This window comes from Planococcus citri, chromosome 2 (assembly GCF_950023065.1).
Source record: "Planococcus citri chromosome 2, ihPlaCitr1.1, whole genome shotgun sequence".
Taxonomy (NCBI): domain Eukaryota; kingdom Metazoa; phylum Arthropoda; class Insecta; order Hemiptera; family Pseudococcidae; genus Planococcus; species Planococcus citri.
This window is the reverse complement of record NC_088678.1, coordinates 12813103-12832939: the sequence shown is the minus strand read 5'-3', so window position 1 is coordinate 12832939 and position 19837 is coordinate 12813103. Positions and strand designations below refer to the sequence as shown.

General features: G+C 36.1%; 1 protein-coding gene across 2 annotated transcripts; it reads right to left on the bottom strand.

Annotated features, from left to right (window-relative positions):
• Positions 1-707: 707 nt before the first annotated feature.
• LOC135834724 (uncharacterized) lies at positions 708-16141 on the bottom strand. 2 transcript variants are annotated; one of them, XM_065348686.1, is made up of 7 exons: positions 15851-16141; positions 15628-15759; positions 15375-15535; positions 15154-15213; positions 4750-4899; positions 4451-4683; positions 708-4213 (listed from the first exon to the last, which is right to left on the bottom strand). In XM_065348686.1, the coding sequence occupies exon 7, from the start codon at positions 4113-4115 to the stop codon at positions 1149-1151; it is 2967 nt and encodes a 988-aa protein (XP_065204758.1). In that variant the 5' UTR covers positions 4116-4213; positions 4451-4683; positions 4750-4899; positions 15154-15213; positions 15375-15535; positions 15628-15759; positions 15851-16141; the 3' UTR covers positions 708-1148. The 2 variants fall into 2 exon arrangements, with proteins under 2 accessions (XP_065204758.1, XP_065204759.1); XM_065348687.1 differs by having other exon boundaries at positions 4451-4609; positions 15628-15757.
• Between the last annotated feature and the right edge of the window lie 3696 nt (positions 16142-19837).

Below are 19837 nucleotides of genomic sequence, written 5' to 3'. Positions count from 1 at the left end.
CAGCTTTACAACTCCAATTTCATGGAATTTCGAGTTTCAAAAATCTGCTGGAGGCTCCAGAACTGCCCCAAACGGGTTGAAACCGTTTCCAATCGATTTGGCGTGTCGAAAATAGGGTATATCTCAAATTTCAGCTTTCTTGGTCAATTTGGTAAAATTTTGATTTTTTTCCTCATTTTTGGCCTAAATTTGATTTTCAAAAATTCACCAAAAGTCGAAAAACGCACTTAAGCACTTGAAATTTTGACAAATGATACATTTTTGCATGATCTTTCGATCTACCTTTGTAAAGTTTGAAAAATTTCGTGCAAGTCCTATGTTGAAACGCAAAATCTGCGATTTCGGCTGACCTGTCAATCAAAATGGCCGCCATTTTGTAAGTAAGGCCAACTTTTCTTGGGCAAGTTTGCTTTAAAATGTTCCTTAGGATGTACCTTTTAAGAAGAAAGCTGTCCCGGAATATCGGCGGGTGGGGGGGGGGTGCAATTACTCCTATTGTCATATGCGGGACTAACAGACCAATCCCAAAAATTGCTGAATTTCTCTTATTTTTTTAGCTTAATTTTTGATTTATAATTTATAAAAAAAGAGAAAAAATTTTAATGCATTTCAGAACTTGAAATTTTGGCTGTTGAATGATGATGTTTATTATTTCGCCATGCTTCTTCAGTCTGACCTTGCGCGATTTAAAAATAATTGTCATGTAAGTTAGGATACCAGTCTCATTCTCATAAGACAAAAAATGTATTCTTTAAGACAGAGGTTAATTTTCTCTTAAAATAAATTAGGTACTGTACAATTTTCAACGGTAAAAAATTAAGTTCTAATTTTAATCGATTTATTGAAAATTACATCGGGTAAACGCAGGTATTGAAAAAAAACGAAAGTAACATTAAAAAATTATAAAATATTATGAAGCTCTGACATACTTACAAGTAGGTATTATTATGAAAATAAATCACAGACGATTAAAAACAATTCGAACATAATAGAAAAAATTCTTCGTCTTTATACATTTAGAATGCGTTTTATACTTCAATTGAAATCCTTCCACGTTTAATTAATCAAACAATAAATTCTCTACTTCCCACTTCAGACAAGACATTCATAATGTTGGCGATTTGTTGAGGTTAGAATTCGTCAACGGTTTACAACTTCGTTTTCTTTCGTTTAACCAATAGTTGGACGAATTCTCTCGCTCCTTGAAACTCGGCGATGTTCCATTTCGACAGACAATTCAAATTGCTAGCAATTTCTAGAGCATCGAATTCGTCGACAAGTAAACTTCCACATCTTATCAGCTCGACGATGAGCTCTTTTGATCCTTCGAATTCGTCGACGTTCCATTTCGATAGGGCATTTAAACTATTAGCGATGCATTGAGAATTAAACTTGTCGACTGTCCAATGCCCTCGTTTTATTAATCGAACAATAAATTCTCTAACTGATCGAAAATCATCGACGTTCCATTTGGACAAGGCTTTCAGGCAGTTGGCGATTTGTTGAGGTTGGAATTCGTCAACTGTTGAACAACCTCGTTCAGCTAATAGATCGATGAACTGCGTAGCTCCTGAAAAATCTCCGATGTTCCATTTTGACAGACCATTCAGACTGCCTGCAATTTGCACAGGATTGAATTGGTCGACGAGTAAATTTCCACATCTTATCAGCTCCATGATGAACTGTTTTGATCCTTCGAATTCGTTAATGTTCCATTTGGATAATGCATTTAAACTATTGGCGATGTTTGAAGAATTGAACTTATCGACTGTTGAATGCCCTCGATTTATTAATCGAACAATAAATTCTCTAACTGCTCGAAAATCATCAACGTTCCATTTGGACAATGCATTCAGGGTGTTGGCGATTTGATGAGGTTGGAATTCGTCAACTGTTGAACAACCTCGTTCACCTAATAGATCGATGAACTGCGTAGCTCCTGGAAAATCTCCGATGTCCCATTTCGACAGTCCATTCAGACTGACTGCAATTTGTAGAGGATTGAATTCGTCGACCAGTGAACTTCCACGTCTTATCAGCGCCACAATGAACTCTTCTGATCCTTTGAATTCGTCTACATTCCATTTGGACAATGCGTTCAAGCTGTTGGCGATATCCTGAGAATGAAATCTGTCCACTGTCGAGCTTCCTTGTTGTATCAACTCGACAATGAATTCTCTAGCTCCGGGTAATTCGTTTATTTCCCATTTAGATAGAGCATTCAGACTCGTAGCTATTTGTACAGGTTTAAATTTACTGCTCGTTGCGATACCGTTTTTGAATAACTGAATAATGAAATCCTTAGATCCTCGTAACTCGTTAATATTCCACTTGGAAATGGCGTTTAGACAATTCGAGATCCCTTGAGAGTCGAATTCAAAAGCCATAGAGCTACCTTGTTTTAATAACTGAACGATGAATTCCGTAGTTCCAGGAAACTCGTCTATTTTCCACTTGGATAAAGCGTTCAAGCTGCTGGCTATCTCTCGTGAACGACATCCACTTGTTGTTGCACTGCCTCGTTGAATTAAATTGGCGATGAACTTTCTGGATCCTTGAAACTCTTCGAGATTCCACTTCGAAACAGCGTTCAAGCTGTTGGCAATTCCTTGAGAATTGAATCCGTCGATCGTAGAAATTCCTCGTTTAATTAGCTGATTAATGAATTTCTCAGCACCTTCGAAGTCATCGACGTTCCACTTGGAAAATGCGTTTAAAGCATTGGAAACTCCTTGCGAATCAAACATATCGACCGTTTGATTTCCGCATTTTACCAACTCGACGATAAATTTTCGACTTCCTTGTATTTCATCGGTGTTCCATTTACACAGGGCGTTCAAACAATTGGAAACTTCTTGAGGATTAAATCCTTTGGCCATAGCGCCGCCACGTTTAACCAGCCGAGTAATAAATTCTTTAGAGCCTGGTAATTTATTGATATTCCACTTGCATAGCGCGTTCAAGCAATTGGAAATTCCTTGACAGTCGAATTGATCGATAATCGCGTTTCCTCGCTTGATCAGCAGAACGATAAACCCTTTGGCTTCTTGAAAATCATCAATATTCCATTTAGAAAAAGCGTTCAGACCATTGGCGATTTCCATTGAATTGAATTTATTTGCTAGTGAAGTTCCTTTCGCTAGTACTTGAATGATAAACTCTTTAGATCCTTGTAATTCCTCATTGTGCCATTTAGACATAGCTTTTAAGGTTTTCACGACTCCCATGCAAGTGTGTTTTTCATCTTCAATATTATTATGCTGCGTTGAAACGGATCCACCGGTCGCCATACAACGTTGTTTCATTAATTTAACAACGAACTCGTTAGCTCCTTGTAACTCATTCTTGTTCCATTTGGACAACGCGTTCAAGATGTTAGCTGCGGCGTAAAAATCGAATTGATCGACTGATTTGTTTTTACGATCTAGTAAATTGTTTCCTTGATGGATTAGTTTAACGATGACAGATTTGAACAGCTGGACTTCGGTACCGTTCCAGATATCTTTTCTAAATACATTCCAACCAGATAGCGCGTTCAAGGTATGAGCGATTTGCCACGGTTTTAATTTATAAACGGATCGACGATTCGTGTCAAATAATTGATTCGCTTCTACTACTAATTTAACGATCAGTTCTTTGAAGTTTTTTCCATCTTTATTATTCCATTTTTTATCAAAAACACGATATCTCGATAGAGTATTCAAAGTACCGCAGACAACATTGGCATCGAGTTTGCCCAAACTATCGTAACGCGTTGTCCATTCTTCAACCAGAGTGCTTATCTGATCCATCTTATCTTTGCTCGTAGAAGACAACTTTTTTGAAAAATCAGAGTGCTTTTGATAAGTAGACAATAGTTTCATTTCGCTGTTTGCGTGATTGTGTCGCGATTTTGGAAAAAAATCCGGCTGGTTTGGAAAACTGAAAGATACTGGTTTTAAAATAGCATTATGATTACGAGTACGAAGCACTTGCTTCGAAGAATCACAATGATTTCGCGAGCTGACACTTTTGAAAAAATCAACGTAACTTTGCGAATTGGGCAGTACTCTACCGTTATAGATTAAATATAATTTCTTCGAGAGATGAGCACGACCTCGTAAGATAGAAAACATGTTGAAACTCAAATGATGCAGGTACTTTCAACGAAAATATTCTACGAAGGACTGCTCAACGATCAGAACTTTGAGAAACCAGCTGTGTGAAATTATTCCTGAAACAGATATAAATATTTTATTGTAATTCGTATTAAATTTAAGAAAAAAAAATCAGAAAGACGGGACGGCCGACTTATTTTGAAAAATTAATGATTCAACATCGAGATGAAATTTTTACAAATTTTTGGCATTACTCGGTCAAAACAATTGATAATTTGTTGGAATCATATCACAAACTAATCCGTCACAAATTTCGAAAACATATTTTCACAATTTTGAACATAATTTCTTACTTTAATGAAGGATTTACAATATCCGAAACAGCATCTTCATCGAACTGTTCAAAGCCATTCTTGAAAACATAGGTAACATACGAAATCGTAATGGAATCCAACAAAAGAAATTATCATTCAGGTAACCCATGTAAGTAATTTCAATTTCTGCGTTTTACACTGAAAATATCACAAATCATCACCATTTTGAGCAATAACGGAGGTACCTACAAATGAATATTTCAAACCGAATACTACGAAACAAATGACAAATAAGAATGGACTAGTAAGAGAATACTCGAATACAAAAATGAACTCACAAACGATATTTCGAATATTCTATTCGGTTGCTAAGATGCAAATTATTGAAGTTTCACTTGTTCGGAGGAAAAAAACTCCACTCCTCGGGTAGAATGTAAGATCATCGAATCCAACCAAGTTTCGAAAGTTTCACTTCAAGTTTTTAATATCTGTCAACAGAAAATTAATACCAACATTACTCACAATAAATATGAGGATTCAAATCATAGTTGTACAATAATCAATCGAAAAAAACTAAATATCTGATGTTTCAAATACAAAAGAATTTCAAATTCAGTTTATTGTCAATTTGTCATTGGCGAGGTTATACTGACTGCATAAATATTATTTCATCACATCGACAAAATTGAAAGCTTTTGCCGAGAATAAAATAAACGTTATGGTTATAGTGTGAATCTGATCTTGAAACGGCACCTCCTCCGCCATAATTACGCCAATATAGCTAGAAGTAAAAGTTCAAAGTTAGATTGTGATGTACTTGTTATAACTGGCAACGTTGCTTTATGTATGTATCTTTTCAAAGTAACGGTTTCGTATTGAATATATGTATTATTACCTTTCTGTCATGTCAACGAATATGTTATTATACGCCCTGAGAAAAGATGTCTCGTAGTTTTTATTACAAAATACTTCTTAAATGGTAATAAAATGCTCACAAAGTACCCGGTACACTAGTGGCTCCCATCCGGTGGGCACGATTTTCTTATAAAAAGTGCGATTTATTTCTGTTTTATAAAAAACTATTCTACACGATTGTATCGTCGTAAGTTTCCATTGTTCGAAACCGCGTGTGCAACTTTATTTTCTTATAAAATTCGCGACAATTTATAGAAATGATTACGTAGTTCCTGATCAATTAGAAATAAATGTTACTACTCATTCCAGTAAGTGTAACCTGTTTTTCGTGAAATATTGCGCCGGAAAAACGTCAAAATTCCGCGCAATATTGTATCAGATAAGTCGCTTTCAAGACCAATCACGCCGAATCAATCTCCAATCCTCAAGCTACGGAAACGCGAAGTTCAACGTGTAGAAATAATTAAGAAAAGTGTTCGTAAAACAAAGAATGTTCCAATAGAAATAATCAATCCTAGTGTTGAAGTTTTTGAAGATTTTTATACGAATCAAATCCGAGCATTGTTTGAAAACCTCCCGTTTTCAAACCTAGCCGAGTCAGTACGTGAAAACTTGTCGGAAATGGCTCTGACTGAAGAACAAATAAATACTAAGATCGATGATAAAATCGCCGCAGCTGAAGCTCGAATTAATAATCATGTTACTAAAACGATTACCGATGCGACGAAAGATTTGTTCCAACAAATTTCTACAGCTATGACGACGGCGATAAATAACAGAATGGATGCTGAAATGGCCGAGTTCGAAGTTCCACCTCAGCATATCCAAGTCACGTTACCTAATGAACAGAACTTCATTACCTTATTTCCGAACTCCGGTATAGTCTTCGATGAGCAAAATAAACACCACCCGAATCGTTTCCTTGATCAATTCGAAAACTACATGTCGCAAGTGCAGCTTACCAACGAAATGACTAAAATTATTATGTTTAACACAGCCGTAAAAGTAAACAATGATTCGTGGAGCAGTCGTAGTAAAAATGCGAGAACCTACCAGGATAGCCGAAGAATATTTCTCTCAGTATTCTGGGATGAAGCCTGTCAAAAGGCAGCTCTAGAAGCGTTTAGTAATGAAGCTGCGCCGACCGACTACTCTATTACGAAAGTAATAGAAAGAGTCGAATTATGGTACCCAACGCTGACGAGTATGAAGAAAGTATCACCTAGTGAAGCAATAAGCAGTCTTTACGATAAAATACCACCGGAGTTTCAATATAAAATCTCGAGTGAAGACGTAAACTCTTTCGAACAACTGATTGCCAAATTAAACTCGCTGAAACAGCTGGCTGCCTCAAAAATCTGTAACGTGACCAGCTGGGCTAAACAATTGGAAATCCCTCAGCGAACGACTCACCAGCGAAATGACGATCGCACGTTTCGCGATTATAGTAGCGGTATTATGCAAGACGAGAATGGCAAAACGAGTGATGATCGCGGTGGTTATCGTGGTCGATGGAATAATGGAGAATATCGAGGTGGTTATCGTGGAAGAAGCCGTGGCTATCGAGGTGGCTACCGTGGCGGATATAGAAATTATGACAACTATGATAACAGACCATATGGTGACAAATACGGCGAAGATTCACGTCCATTATCCGAACAACAAACTGGTCAAAATGGTGGCCAAAATGCTACGGAACAACAAGCACAAAATACTACTTCGAATCCTCCGCCAAGCCAATCTCTATTTCAACGACAGCCTCAAGCAAATGCTTCAACATCCGGTAATTCGTTTGCTAATGGTCTATTTGGCAGTCAAACCGGAGCTGCTCAACAGAATTCTTTAAACTAAGTCCTGACTCGTATTCCCGTCCAAGAATAAACCTATGTAAACTAGAAATAAAAAATTGTAAAATAAATTATTTTGGTGATAACATCGCTCAATTATTACTTGGTAACGGGAGTATACGTATGCCAACCTTGGCAAATATTTTTATGACGCTGAAAAATTTTAATCTATCCAATCAAAAGCTGGTAATTTCATTCGGAGAAGGAGAGTTAAACGATGATCGAATTCCGTTAAACTATATCGCATATTGGGTTCAAAAAATCTGTAACCAAATAAAATATCAAAAACCCTCATCAACCTTGGTTCTGTTTCCGATTCTGCATCCGGCGACCAATAAAAAACCTCGTGGTCATATTCGGAGATATTTACGTATTCTATCTATTTACAAGAAAAATATCTATCGTATGAAAAACACCAGGCTAATCACTGAACTATCGAAGCATTTTATCGTAACAACTGGGCATCGAATGAGAACAAATAGATCTGGAGTTATTAATGTTATAAAAGGGAAATTCTTCTATAGTAATAAATTACATGATTTCTTACCTAGAGATGATAACAGTAAAATATTACGATGCCAGTTCGAAGAAATATTGCAGAAATACAATATGATCCAGTCTGAACCTGAAAAGGAAAAATCATCGATAGAAATAAATAAACTACCTACTATGTCAATACCCGAAGAAGAAGAAATCGTACCTGAATCCGTAGCGCGAATTACTCTCAAAAAATCGCCAATTCGTGTAAAATCACCGCCAATATTACGTAGAAAAGTATTCTCGCCATCAAAGAAAAAACTTTCACCAATAAGAAAACCAAAAATTATCCAAACATGCGAAAACAACGACGAAAAAATCGAAATCTGCGAACCAATCACTGAGCAGCATCCGAACGGTGAACCTGAGATAGAAAAACACGAACATATTAACGTTAACTGCATTATAAATCATAATAATGCCGACGATAGCATCTCATCGGAGGAATCGCTTGACTCTTCGGCATCAATGAAAACAGTAGCCACTTGCAACTCACCAGCTAATCTGAGTATCGAAGATGAAATGGAGTTGACATACAATCTATATAATGTTCACTCCAACCAACAGCCAGTACTCTATCAACATCCTGCAGAAGAACAAGCATTAACTATCGAAGAAATTACTGATGAAGTTATAGAAATTAATAAAATAAAAACAATCGAAGCGAATGAACAACCTAAACATCCGCAAAATACAAGTGCTATTCCGTTGAAAATTGAGACTGAAGACTGCGTCGTTTTACTTGATTCCGGTGCTGACGCAAACGTCATTGATCAGGGCACACTTTTCATGCTGCATAGAAATCATCCAAATCACGTTGCTTTCGAACCTGCAAAACAAATTGCCATTGTTAAAGTAGCCAATGGTAACGAAGAAGAATGCCTTGACCTTATGGGCGTCGTACAGTTTAAATTTAAAGACTATAAAATCAACGTAAAATTCCATGTAATGAGAAACCTACCAGGCAAAATTCTTATCGGTCGCCATGCTATGAAAGACAACAATATAGATACTGAGTTTGGTCCAATGAGAGCAAAATGTGAACGTGGTGGCGTGATAGAATACATTGATTTCGTAATTCTAGATAAGTACATCAACATCCGTAAAATTCATATACGTTTAATCGATAAAATAATTAAACCAATCGAACCTGCGAAAGATACCGGTGAAATTCTTCGTAAAAAGCTCCTACGAAATGATAGAAATATTCAGCTATCAAACGAACAACAACAAATCGCTTTCCAACGTTTAAATCCGCACTCTCGTATATTTCGTGACGAAATTGGTCGTTACAATGGTGATCCAGTGGTATTCAAGTTCAACGTTGATAAAGTCCCCAACTTTAATGGTAGAAATTATATCCCAAGCGTTCATATGCGCGAAAAAGTGAAAGCTGAAATGCACCGGTTAATTATTAACGATATTATCAGACCATCGAATACAACTCATGTTAATAATACTATAATACGTACCAAATCCAACGGCTCGCTTCGTATCTGTCTAGATCCAGAAGAACTGAACAAATATCTAATTCCAAACTACAATGAACCACCAAATTCGGAACGTTTGGTTCATGATGGTAAAAAGAAAGTCTATCGATCAACGGGCGATTTTAGCTCTGGATTCTGGCAAGATCCACTCGACGAAAACTCGAAAAAGTACACCGGATTTAAGATGGACGGTGAAATCTGGGAATGGAATGTAGATCCATTTGGTACTGTCGTCGCTATGGGCGAATTCATTGATCGCAGACGAAGAATGTTTTACGGCCTTCCAGTGAAAATGTTCGTTGATGAATTCTTGATTGAAACTGAGACATTCGAAGAGCACGTCCAACTGCTCGAAGAAGTATTTCGGCGAATCAACGAGGCGAATATGACGCTAAACCCGAGCAAAACTAAACTATTTCAGAAAAACGTCGATTTCCTTGGCCACGTTATCGGAGAAGACTCGGTGAAAAAACAAGATCAAAAAATGGAAAAATTACTACGTTTTAGAAATAAATTCTTCAATAAACGCCAAAACAGAGTTATTCTACCAACCGTCACAAATATCAAACAATTCACCGGTCTGACAAACTTATATAGAAAATTCATCGAAAATTATCAGACAATATTAGAGCCAATCACGAAACTTACCAAGAAAGATGTTCCATTTGTATGGGGAAAAGAACAGTCCGATGCGTTCGATCAACTTTATGAAGCTTATCAGCAAAAGTTCGAGTTAAAAATGCCAGATAACGAAGAACCATTCTACATAGAAATTAGCGTCGAACCATCCACTGTGAATGCAGTCTTGTATCAAATACTCGAAGGAGAAAAGCATGTTGTTATGTTCGTGTCATCAGCGCTGAAATCACACGAAAAAAATTATTCCATCATCGAAAAACGAGTATTTGCGCTCGTTAATGCGTTAAAAAAGAACAGAATGTGGCTCATCGGTAGAGAAATTCATGTTCCAATCAGTTTAAAAACAGCAGTATCAAAAATAAAAGACGCATCTGAATTCCATGTTAAAGCAGCCGGCTGGTATCTTTGGACGAAACACCTCAACATCCAATATACTATATCTAAACCTGACCATAAATTATTCAACTCACCTCCGTTAGAATTGATCAGGACCGAAGAAATAATGGATATTTTAGAAATAAGAGTCCAAATAAAACAGGATCTCGAACAAGCGCTTTTTCATCTATCAACATGGCAAAATGATGATCCAAAATTAAAAGCTATTATTAACACATTAAACGGTCAAATTGCAGATAAAATCAAGTTTAGAGGAAAGAAAGCTGTAGCAAAATACGTTGAAAATATCAAAGAGAAATATACAACTGATTACGGCATACTATATCGGACAACTGGAGAATATCCATTACCTTATCTTCCAAGTGCGCTGCTGAGAGAAACTGTTGAATATTTGCACGAATGGTACGGTCATCTCGGGAAAAATAAATTGATTGACATCTTTAATAGAACTTATTACCATCCGTCGGCTGAAAAACATATTGCTTTTATCGTGAGTGTCTGTATTGTCTGCAAACAAAACAAAGTTTACGGATTAAAAAAATATCCAGAGTTTGCTAAAGTTACAGCAAATGATATCGGAGAAAATGTTAGTGTGGATCTTTATGGTCAATTGCCAAATCCACTGGGTCTTCCTCGTGCTATCGTCGTCGCTAAAGATGTATTTAGCAAGAAAGTATATCTAATGGCGCTTAAAGATACGAAAACAGAATCGGTCTTACCTATTCTAACACGAATCAACGATGATATGCGAGCCCATGGTCACAAATTGAAGCGAATCACGACTGACAACGGACCACAGTTTATATCGAATCAGTGGAAAGACGAGTGTAAGCGATTGAAGGTGGAATGTACATACGTATCGCCGTATAATCCTCAGTCATCTACGGTGGAAAGAAGCATGCGTGAAATTGGCACTCAATTGAGAATCTATTTAAATGAAAATAGTAACAGTGAAGACTATACTCACGAAAACTGGCATTATTACGTTTCAGCAGTAGAAAAAAATCTCAATATGGCTCCTTCGGATTATGGTCTTAGTCCATTTGAAATATGGGGCATTCCACAGGATGCACCGAAGCCGGAAATTATAGAAACATTTCGTCATGACATCAATAAACTATTAAAAAAAGCAATAGAAAAAATCAGTACCTACGAGAAAAAATATACTACATTCGATAATCTACCAGATATTATGCACGATGGCGAGTTGTATATTGATAAAAGTGGATTTCTATGGGCAGCTACTGATGGGGCATGTAAAGCCAACGGAAGCGACGATGCTATCGCTGGAATTGGCGTTTGTTTTAAACCAACCAGCCGATATAATATTTCTCAACGATTAAATAAGCAAAAACCCACGAATAATTTGGCCGAACTCTACGCGATAAAAGAGACCATATTAGCTGTGTTATGGAAAACCGATCACCGAAAATTAAAGATCTTGACTGATTCGTTATACGCCAAACAAACTATCGATAAAACACTCGAGTACGAGCTAAATGAATGGAAAAATGCATCAAGGAAATTAGTGGCTCATAAAGACCTTCTTTTACAAATAAAAGAACTAAAAAGCAGAATGCGTTATGTAGAAATAATTCATACAAAAGGTCATAAATATGACTTTACGAACGTAGTAGCGGATAAATTAGCGAAGCAAGCTGTCTATGGCGATGATCGCGAAGAAATCTTGAACTTACCTCAGGAAACTAAGCGTGAAAAAATCCATAAACTCATTCGATTGAAACAGCTAGAACTATGGATCATTCAAGAACAAAAATTCAACGAGAACGACGATCCAGAGAAGAGACTCCAAGAAGGAGATCTAGTAATGATTTCTACTCATCTACATAGTAACGCTGACAGATTTTTAGCCGGTAAATTCTATCCGAAACGCATTGGACCATTTATAGTAGAAGAACAAGTTGATGTCAATTGCTATCTAGTTAGAAATTACAAAACAGAAGAAAACGACGATATAAAATTTGTTAACTTACGCCAAACGACTATTTATGCGAAAAAAGAACAGGTTCAACTGCTCGAAGATAACGTCAAATATACCTCACCATTTGATAAAAGAACTTTTCAGCAGCGGATAGATGATCGGAGAAAACTCGAATTGGTACAGCAGGATGCGGAGTCTGAAAGCGATTATCTCGGTTGGAATGATGAGCAGACAAATCCATCTAAACTGAAACAATTAAAAAATATTATCCAAACGAAGAAAAAGAGAGGTCGTCCACCGAAAGAAAAACCAACGAAAAATGTACTTACTATCAACATGATTGTTTCTAATACGCCGATACCGATCGAAAACAGCTACACTCAAGAATTAATGCGAATCGAAAAAGAAATTGGAGAAGACGAATTATTCAAAAAGGCCACCGAAGTTAGAAAAATTAAACACGAGCAAAATATTTCAAATTCAATCCGCCAACTTCTGAGAAACAAGCTACACGAAGAAATGTCCAAGGAAGACTACCATCGAGTAGTCAGAGGTTGGAATTAACCAAAACGTCACTCATCCGAAAGTAACTGCCTAAAACGCAAAAACATCAAAAAGCCAAAAATCATCTGATAAGAAAAAGATAAAATCACCGATTCTAGAATTCTAAAGGAAGTGCGTCGTAAATTCATTCTCTCGTTAATGTGTTTGATGTGTTTAATGGCTATTCTCTAGTAATTTCATTACGTGCGTTCTCTATTCGATAAAAGCTGATTGATGTAATAATTGCAAATTCAGTTCTATGAGTGTCGATCTGCGTTGCTTTACGGTGGTGTTTTAGAAATAAATTACTACTTTATTCATTACGATGCGTCCCGTTTCATCAATCTCTCGAGTGGCAGACGGTCGAATAGTTCGGAGCTACCGGTATCACGATGACCGTAACTCCTACAGCGAGCGGTCAATCAACGACCTGAAGACCAAACTGAGACAAAAATCCGATATAATCGGAGAATTAAAAGAACAAAATAAATCCGCCAACCGGAGAGCGGAAGATCTACAAAAACGCATCGACGAACTGGAGAAGAAAACAAAAAATCCTTCAGTCCAACAGAGTTCCTCTATCTGAATACCGAAACGAAAAGATTATTGCCAACCTGTCGGAGCAAGTTCGTCTTTTAGAAATAAAAATACGTGACCGAGACTACACTATCCGATGTCTCAAAGAGGAGAATATAGAGTCGTCCAACATAATCGATATGGAACGGGATGAACGGAAGCAATACCAAAGGATGCTGCAAGAAGAAAAAGATCGTCAGAATGAAGAAACTGAACGAGTTCGACGTCAATTACAGGAATCCCGAAAGCGAAATCTAGATTTAATACGGCAGCAGACTTGTCTTCAAAACGAGAGAGATGAATCGGTGCAACAGTCAACGGTGTTATCGAGGCAGTTACGACGCATCTCCAAATATCTTACCGGTAAATACCACTCAGAATATATCGTCACAGGGCTGTTATCAATCAAACAAATGAACGACAAACTGTATGCCCATTTTAACAATAGCAGGATGCTCGGTGATAGTTTTGTTGCGTATCTAATTCGTGATGCCCTTATGGAGAATGGCGAAAAATGTATTCTAGAAATGGTCGAAGGAGTTAATATTCGCTATAATATGAAACACTTCCGTGAATACTTAGAAATAAACAACAGAACAGACAGGACATGTACGACTAGCTTCGGTTGGCTTGATATTCAAGACGGTAGAATGACCGACGATAACCTGAAAAAAGAAATCTACGCGATCCTGAGAAAACTGAAATCGAAATACGAAATCGTCCGACTTATTTTACTTCCGCATATCGAAAACGTCTTAAAGATCCAATACGCACAGCCATATGAGTTTCAGTCGATCGTTCAACGGAATGACGAACGGCTAACCTTCTTTAATACTACGCTGATCAATGCAGCGCGAGATATATCAGACGAGACCTGCTCAATCATCATACGAGACATCGAAAACATCGATCAAAACTTCGTTGGGTATAAGTTCTACGTAAAACCCAATTCAACAAAAATATTCTTCCATAATGAATATACAAATGCAACTCGACTGAAGCTAATAGATGAACCAAGGGCTCTTCTTGACGATTAATTCGGTCATCGGTGACTCTCCTCTCTCAAAATATGGTATCTTTATTATTGTGTTACTTACGAATTCACACAGCTATATCGAAGTCTTCAGCTGTGGTTTTCTTTTATTATGTGTTCTTTCATCTTTTTATAGTTATTATTTCTATTACTATCGTTGTTTTGTTTCTCTTTATTAATCATAAGTTCGACTGAACGAAATTGTTTTTGTGTTCTACAAGTGATATGTTGTTTCTTACTATTATTTTTTTTATTTTTCTAATGTGATACCTCTAGGATAATCGAGGCAAACTACCTTAATTATTGTTCAGTATTTTGTTATTGTTTTTTTTTGCGACTCGACGTATTATAAAAAGAGTTGTATGAATAGAAATCAAGACTACATCTTATAAGTTAATTTGTGATATTTTTTTTACTTATTTTTCTATTCGAGTGTTTTTTTTTTTTTTACTAGTCGAGTCGGGGCAGGGGGTGTCTGTGGAACTGTCCCTCTTCTCGTGCCTCGCGCCGAGACAGTTGGGGCAGTGAAACGGCACCTCCTCCGCCATAATTACGCCAATATAGCTAGAAGTAAAAGTTCAAAGTTAGATTGTGATGTACTTGTTATAACTGGCAACGTTGCTTTATGTATGTATCTTTTCAAAGTAACGGTTTCGTATTGAATATATGTATTATTACCTTTCTGTCATGTCAACGAATATGTTATTATACGCCCTGAGAAAAGATGTCTCGTAGTTTTTATTACAAAATACTTCTTAAATGGTAATAAAATGCTCACAAAGTACCCGGTACAATCTTCTTATAATGTTTTTTGTTGTACTTACGAATTATTTGCTAGAAATTAGTTCGTTCGATGATCTTGAATAACCCAACGTGAAGGATTCCTGTGAAATATTTCAAATTTATTTTAAATAATTGTCAAATGAAACGTAGAAAAATGACTTCGTTCGTAATAAATTTATTAAATCTGAGTCTAAACATTTTAAAAAACGAAGCACTGAACTGCGTCGATAGAAAATGATTTTCAATGTGGAATTCCACTCACCAATTTGAATTCTCTTCGGTTCAGAGTCAAATAAGACACTAAATATCTCGGTTTCTCGACGTACAGTTTTTCATGGTAACTTCAACGATCTATCGTACGTACTATAGTAAAACATGAATCACACACGATTCTACTGATTTTCGGTAACGAATGAGGCAAAACTGAAAAAAAAAACACACGTATGTAGATGAACGATTACGTTTGAAGTAAATCAACGAAGATCGATGATAGCTTTTCTACGATGAATACTCACAAATTGAGGCACGACGAACAACGACGACTTCTAGATAATATAAGTAGTGCTTTAATGACGAAACTACTGAAATACGAGCACCGTTATCATCAATCTAAGAATACACAAATACTTGGAAGATTGAATCCAGCTCTAATGAAAACAAACAGATTTCAGCAATCACTCAGTTAATGAAAGTAATAATATTATAAACAATAGTGAATGTCACTCGAACAATACTTACTATTTAATAATTTTCGAACATTTACATAAACATGGGTTATTTTTCATGAGTTAAGGACTAAGGTCAGTTCATTACCGGCATAAAGGTCGGTCTATCAATACTACTGCTGATGAGTAAATAAGCTTGGAGTTGGATGTATTGAATGCGATATTATGGCAGAGTAGAAAGCTTCACAGCTTCAGTATTATTAATCAAATTAATCTGAAAATCAAAAGTTTTAATTAAATCTGATGGAATAATTTTTTGAATAATATTAATATTATCAATCACGTCTTATCAGTCAATTTGCAATCTGGGGAAAGCGACTACACAGAGTACGTCTACCTTATCAGTCCTCAGTCCATCATGAGTTACTGCGGCTAGACACAGTTCATGCGGTGTATATTTTTTTTCAAAAAAATTTTGGATTTTTTTTGAGAATAATTTTTTTTTGTGCAGAACTCTAATAACTTTTCGGTTTCTCAAAATCCATCTCGAGGACCTCATAATTTTTTACATCTCAGAAAGCAAAATTTCAGGGGTTAAAACTTGAAAGGTTGAAACTGTTGAAAATCCAAAAACCAAAAAAATGAAGGAAAAGAAAAACCAAATATAAATCTGTTTTGTGACTTTTGTGCAAAACTCAAAACCAAAATACCAAAAATTAAAAATATTTGATCAAAAGTCAAAACCAATTAACCAAAAACCAAATATAAAAAATTTAAAAATTTAAAATCTAAATCATCAAAATATGTGTAATGTAAAATGTAATGTTTTGACTTTTATGCATTAATTGACTAGTAGAAATGATTGAATACAATAATTATTAATACATAATACTAATACTACCTAGAATTAGGTGACATAATGCGATAATTGGCAGAAAAAAATCTGAAAATTGAAACCAAAAACCCAAAACCAAATAAAAGTACCAAAAAACTATAAACCAAAAACCAAAAATCAATTTATTTCAGTTTTCAGCATTCAGCCCCTGAATTTTTTTTTTGAAACAATAAGTTTGTTATAAGTAGATCATCAGTTCGGTAGTTAGTTAGGTACCTACAATAATACATATATGTACATACATAATATGTACGTAAATCGGTGATAAAAAAAATCTTACACTTCGTCACTTCATGGCGAATTCATGAAGATAATTTTACGTAGCGTGTAATTTTTTAAAATTATTCTCATTCGTATATTTCCTGTTCGCAGTACCTAAATATTCCAAAAAGGTCATCATAGAGCTGTTATTTTCATGATCATGATTTCCAATAAACGTATCTGTTCAAATTTATATTTTGGAAACTTTCAGAAACTTTCCAGAAAGTTACTAGACATTTATATTTATTAAAAAAATACAAGTAGGTATTCACTAGATGAGATATGTATCTAGTATGTACGTACATTAACGGGGCTTGAAAAAATTCCCAAGTGCTTGACAGTCTCCGATCTTCGGTCTCATCTACTAGTACGAGTACATACGTAATTGTATTGAATGGAATTCATGGTGGTGGCTTTTTTCGTTTTACGCAATATGTTTAACATATGTGAATTGTGCATGCCTATTTATATTTTTCGTATGTACAGATGTACTATACAATATATCTTACCATGAATAGATATGTACTATCCGTTTAAACGCACCGTGCAATATGAGGAAAAAAACCAGACGTTGATGTCGATGAAATCCAGAACATTTTATCATGTGAACGGGAAGTCGATTCTGCAGATAGCAGCTGCCCTATCTGAGATAAATTGTGACATTTGTAGGGTTTTTTGTCGATTTTTTCTGAGAATCTTTCCAATTCCTCTGTTGTTCTTGTTCAAATAGGCTTCCTCCTTCTTCATCTTCGTAATACGTACTTACTAAAAAGATGCGTTTCTGGGAATGTTATTAACGAAGGGGTACCTTCTTTTTCACTTTTTAAGCATAAAAATTCCTGTTTTAATGAAATGGAACCTTTTAAAATTTATAAGACGTAAGTTGGTATTGTGGTTCTGGGGGAAAACCTGCGATTGAAGCTGGTTCTGAAAATATTTTTAGCTCGTATTTTTTATGTCGATTTGAATCAAAATGATCCGGTATACATTTGAGCCGATTTTGGGAGGGACACCTCTACATAGAGTGGTTTTTTGACCAACTGTTTTCATGATAAAAATAGGTATCCAAAAAATCAAAAAATTCCCGTTTGCGAGGAAATTTTAGAAATTGGTTCGAATCCTACAGTATCGAGCTCAGAACCACCCCCATCCTCACCCCCAGTCCGAATTTCGCTGTTTCGAGACATTTTTTGTTGCCTACAGCGCGATTTTCTGAATTTTTGTCATGTTTTATTATGCCATACAATGACCATCGTTCAAATATAGATAAACTCGTTACTTAAACAGGTCGAGTATACCACACAACTCGATTTTTAGCTACCCAACTTAATATTCACGCCTTGTGGAGCATATTTAAAATTCTGGAGAAATTGAAAAATCGCGCTGGAGGCTTTTAGAATGGATGAAAATGGCAAAATTTGGATTTGGGGAATTATTATCAGTTTCTACCTTTTTTTATAAAAAAGCATAAGTAGATAAATCACCAAAAACAGTCAATTTGAATTTTCAAATGTTCGCCTTAAATCGAAAAATGAAATTGGGAAACTGAGAATTTGGTTTTAGAAGTTTTAGACCATGTTTTTTCCAAAAATCAAGGTCCCGTTTGACAGAGGGCAGATTGGCCCCACTGCCGAAGGTAGTGCTTATAATAAGAACCCCTTATAATGAAATGTTGGGAACGTGTGTAAATTCTTTAGGTAGGCTAAGTACTCGAGGTACTCGCGATCTACTCGCGCATGTAGGGCCGCACCCGCGAGTCGGCGAACGTAAAAGTAAAAGGGTTCGCGAGCCCTTGACAGTTCTTGACAGCCTTTGACGTTTATAGGCCGAAATAGGGATTTTGGCCATTAATTAGTAAAGTCACATAAATTGTCTAATTTATGTGTACTTAGCAAGTACGCTATTGGTCCCCCAGAAATAGGGGTAGGGATTTGACCATCTCAAGCGTCTTTATAATACAGATCTCGAAGCTGCTAGCAGAGAGATCGTGATGTTTTTTGGATGCGTGCGGACATGGTTCCGGCAACTAAATCTAGTCTCCGGACTTTGGCTCTGACATCGCGCGTACGTCAGTTCTATCGTCATCGTTAATAAAACTTAAGCCATGGACATCTATTCGGAGTTCATGGCAGAAGTTCTTTCGTTTTTTCCATCTCATCGTTTGATGGATAATGTTTCAATCCAACCTAGATTAACCGAAATATTCACGGTTAATAACGAGTGTACCTTTTTGACGTTTTGGGATGTATCCGGACATCACCGAAACGGGCAAAGAATTAAAATGTGTCTCATTTGGTTAAGTTCCATCGACGGCTCGTAGTATTAGGTGAGCCACCAGGAAAGAGATGGAAAACGCGTACAGTTTGTGGTAAGCAGGATACACTTACTTTCTTTTAATATTGTATTCATTTCGCATAGATTACGAGCAAGGCGTCGTAATCTATGATGACTAATTTAAATGTTGTTTTCTCGTGTAAATAAAATTAGTTTAAGCAAAATTTAGCAGTCCTACACCTTCGGAGATGGGGTAGGATGAAGTCTCATATTTTTGGACTATGATTAAAAATATGTTGATCTATACCATCACACGTATGGTAAGATCTATCTTCGTTTTAAATTCATTTAGGGCCTTTCAAACAAACAAATGTAGAATCATGTAGGTCAAATGAATTTATGTAAAAAATTATAAATATACCTTGTAAATATTACAGAATTCGTATTTATTTGGTATATACTTTTTAAATGATGTATAGGGCAGTTTAGGAAAACTACCACCCTTCTGAGCTATCTAGGTACTTAAGAAATATTCCCCCTTTAAGGAATATTTCTATTTCTCACCACCATAGGTAAAGGATTTATTCCCCCCTATATCATGTAGGGTTTCTTAGCTACACTATAACACGT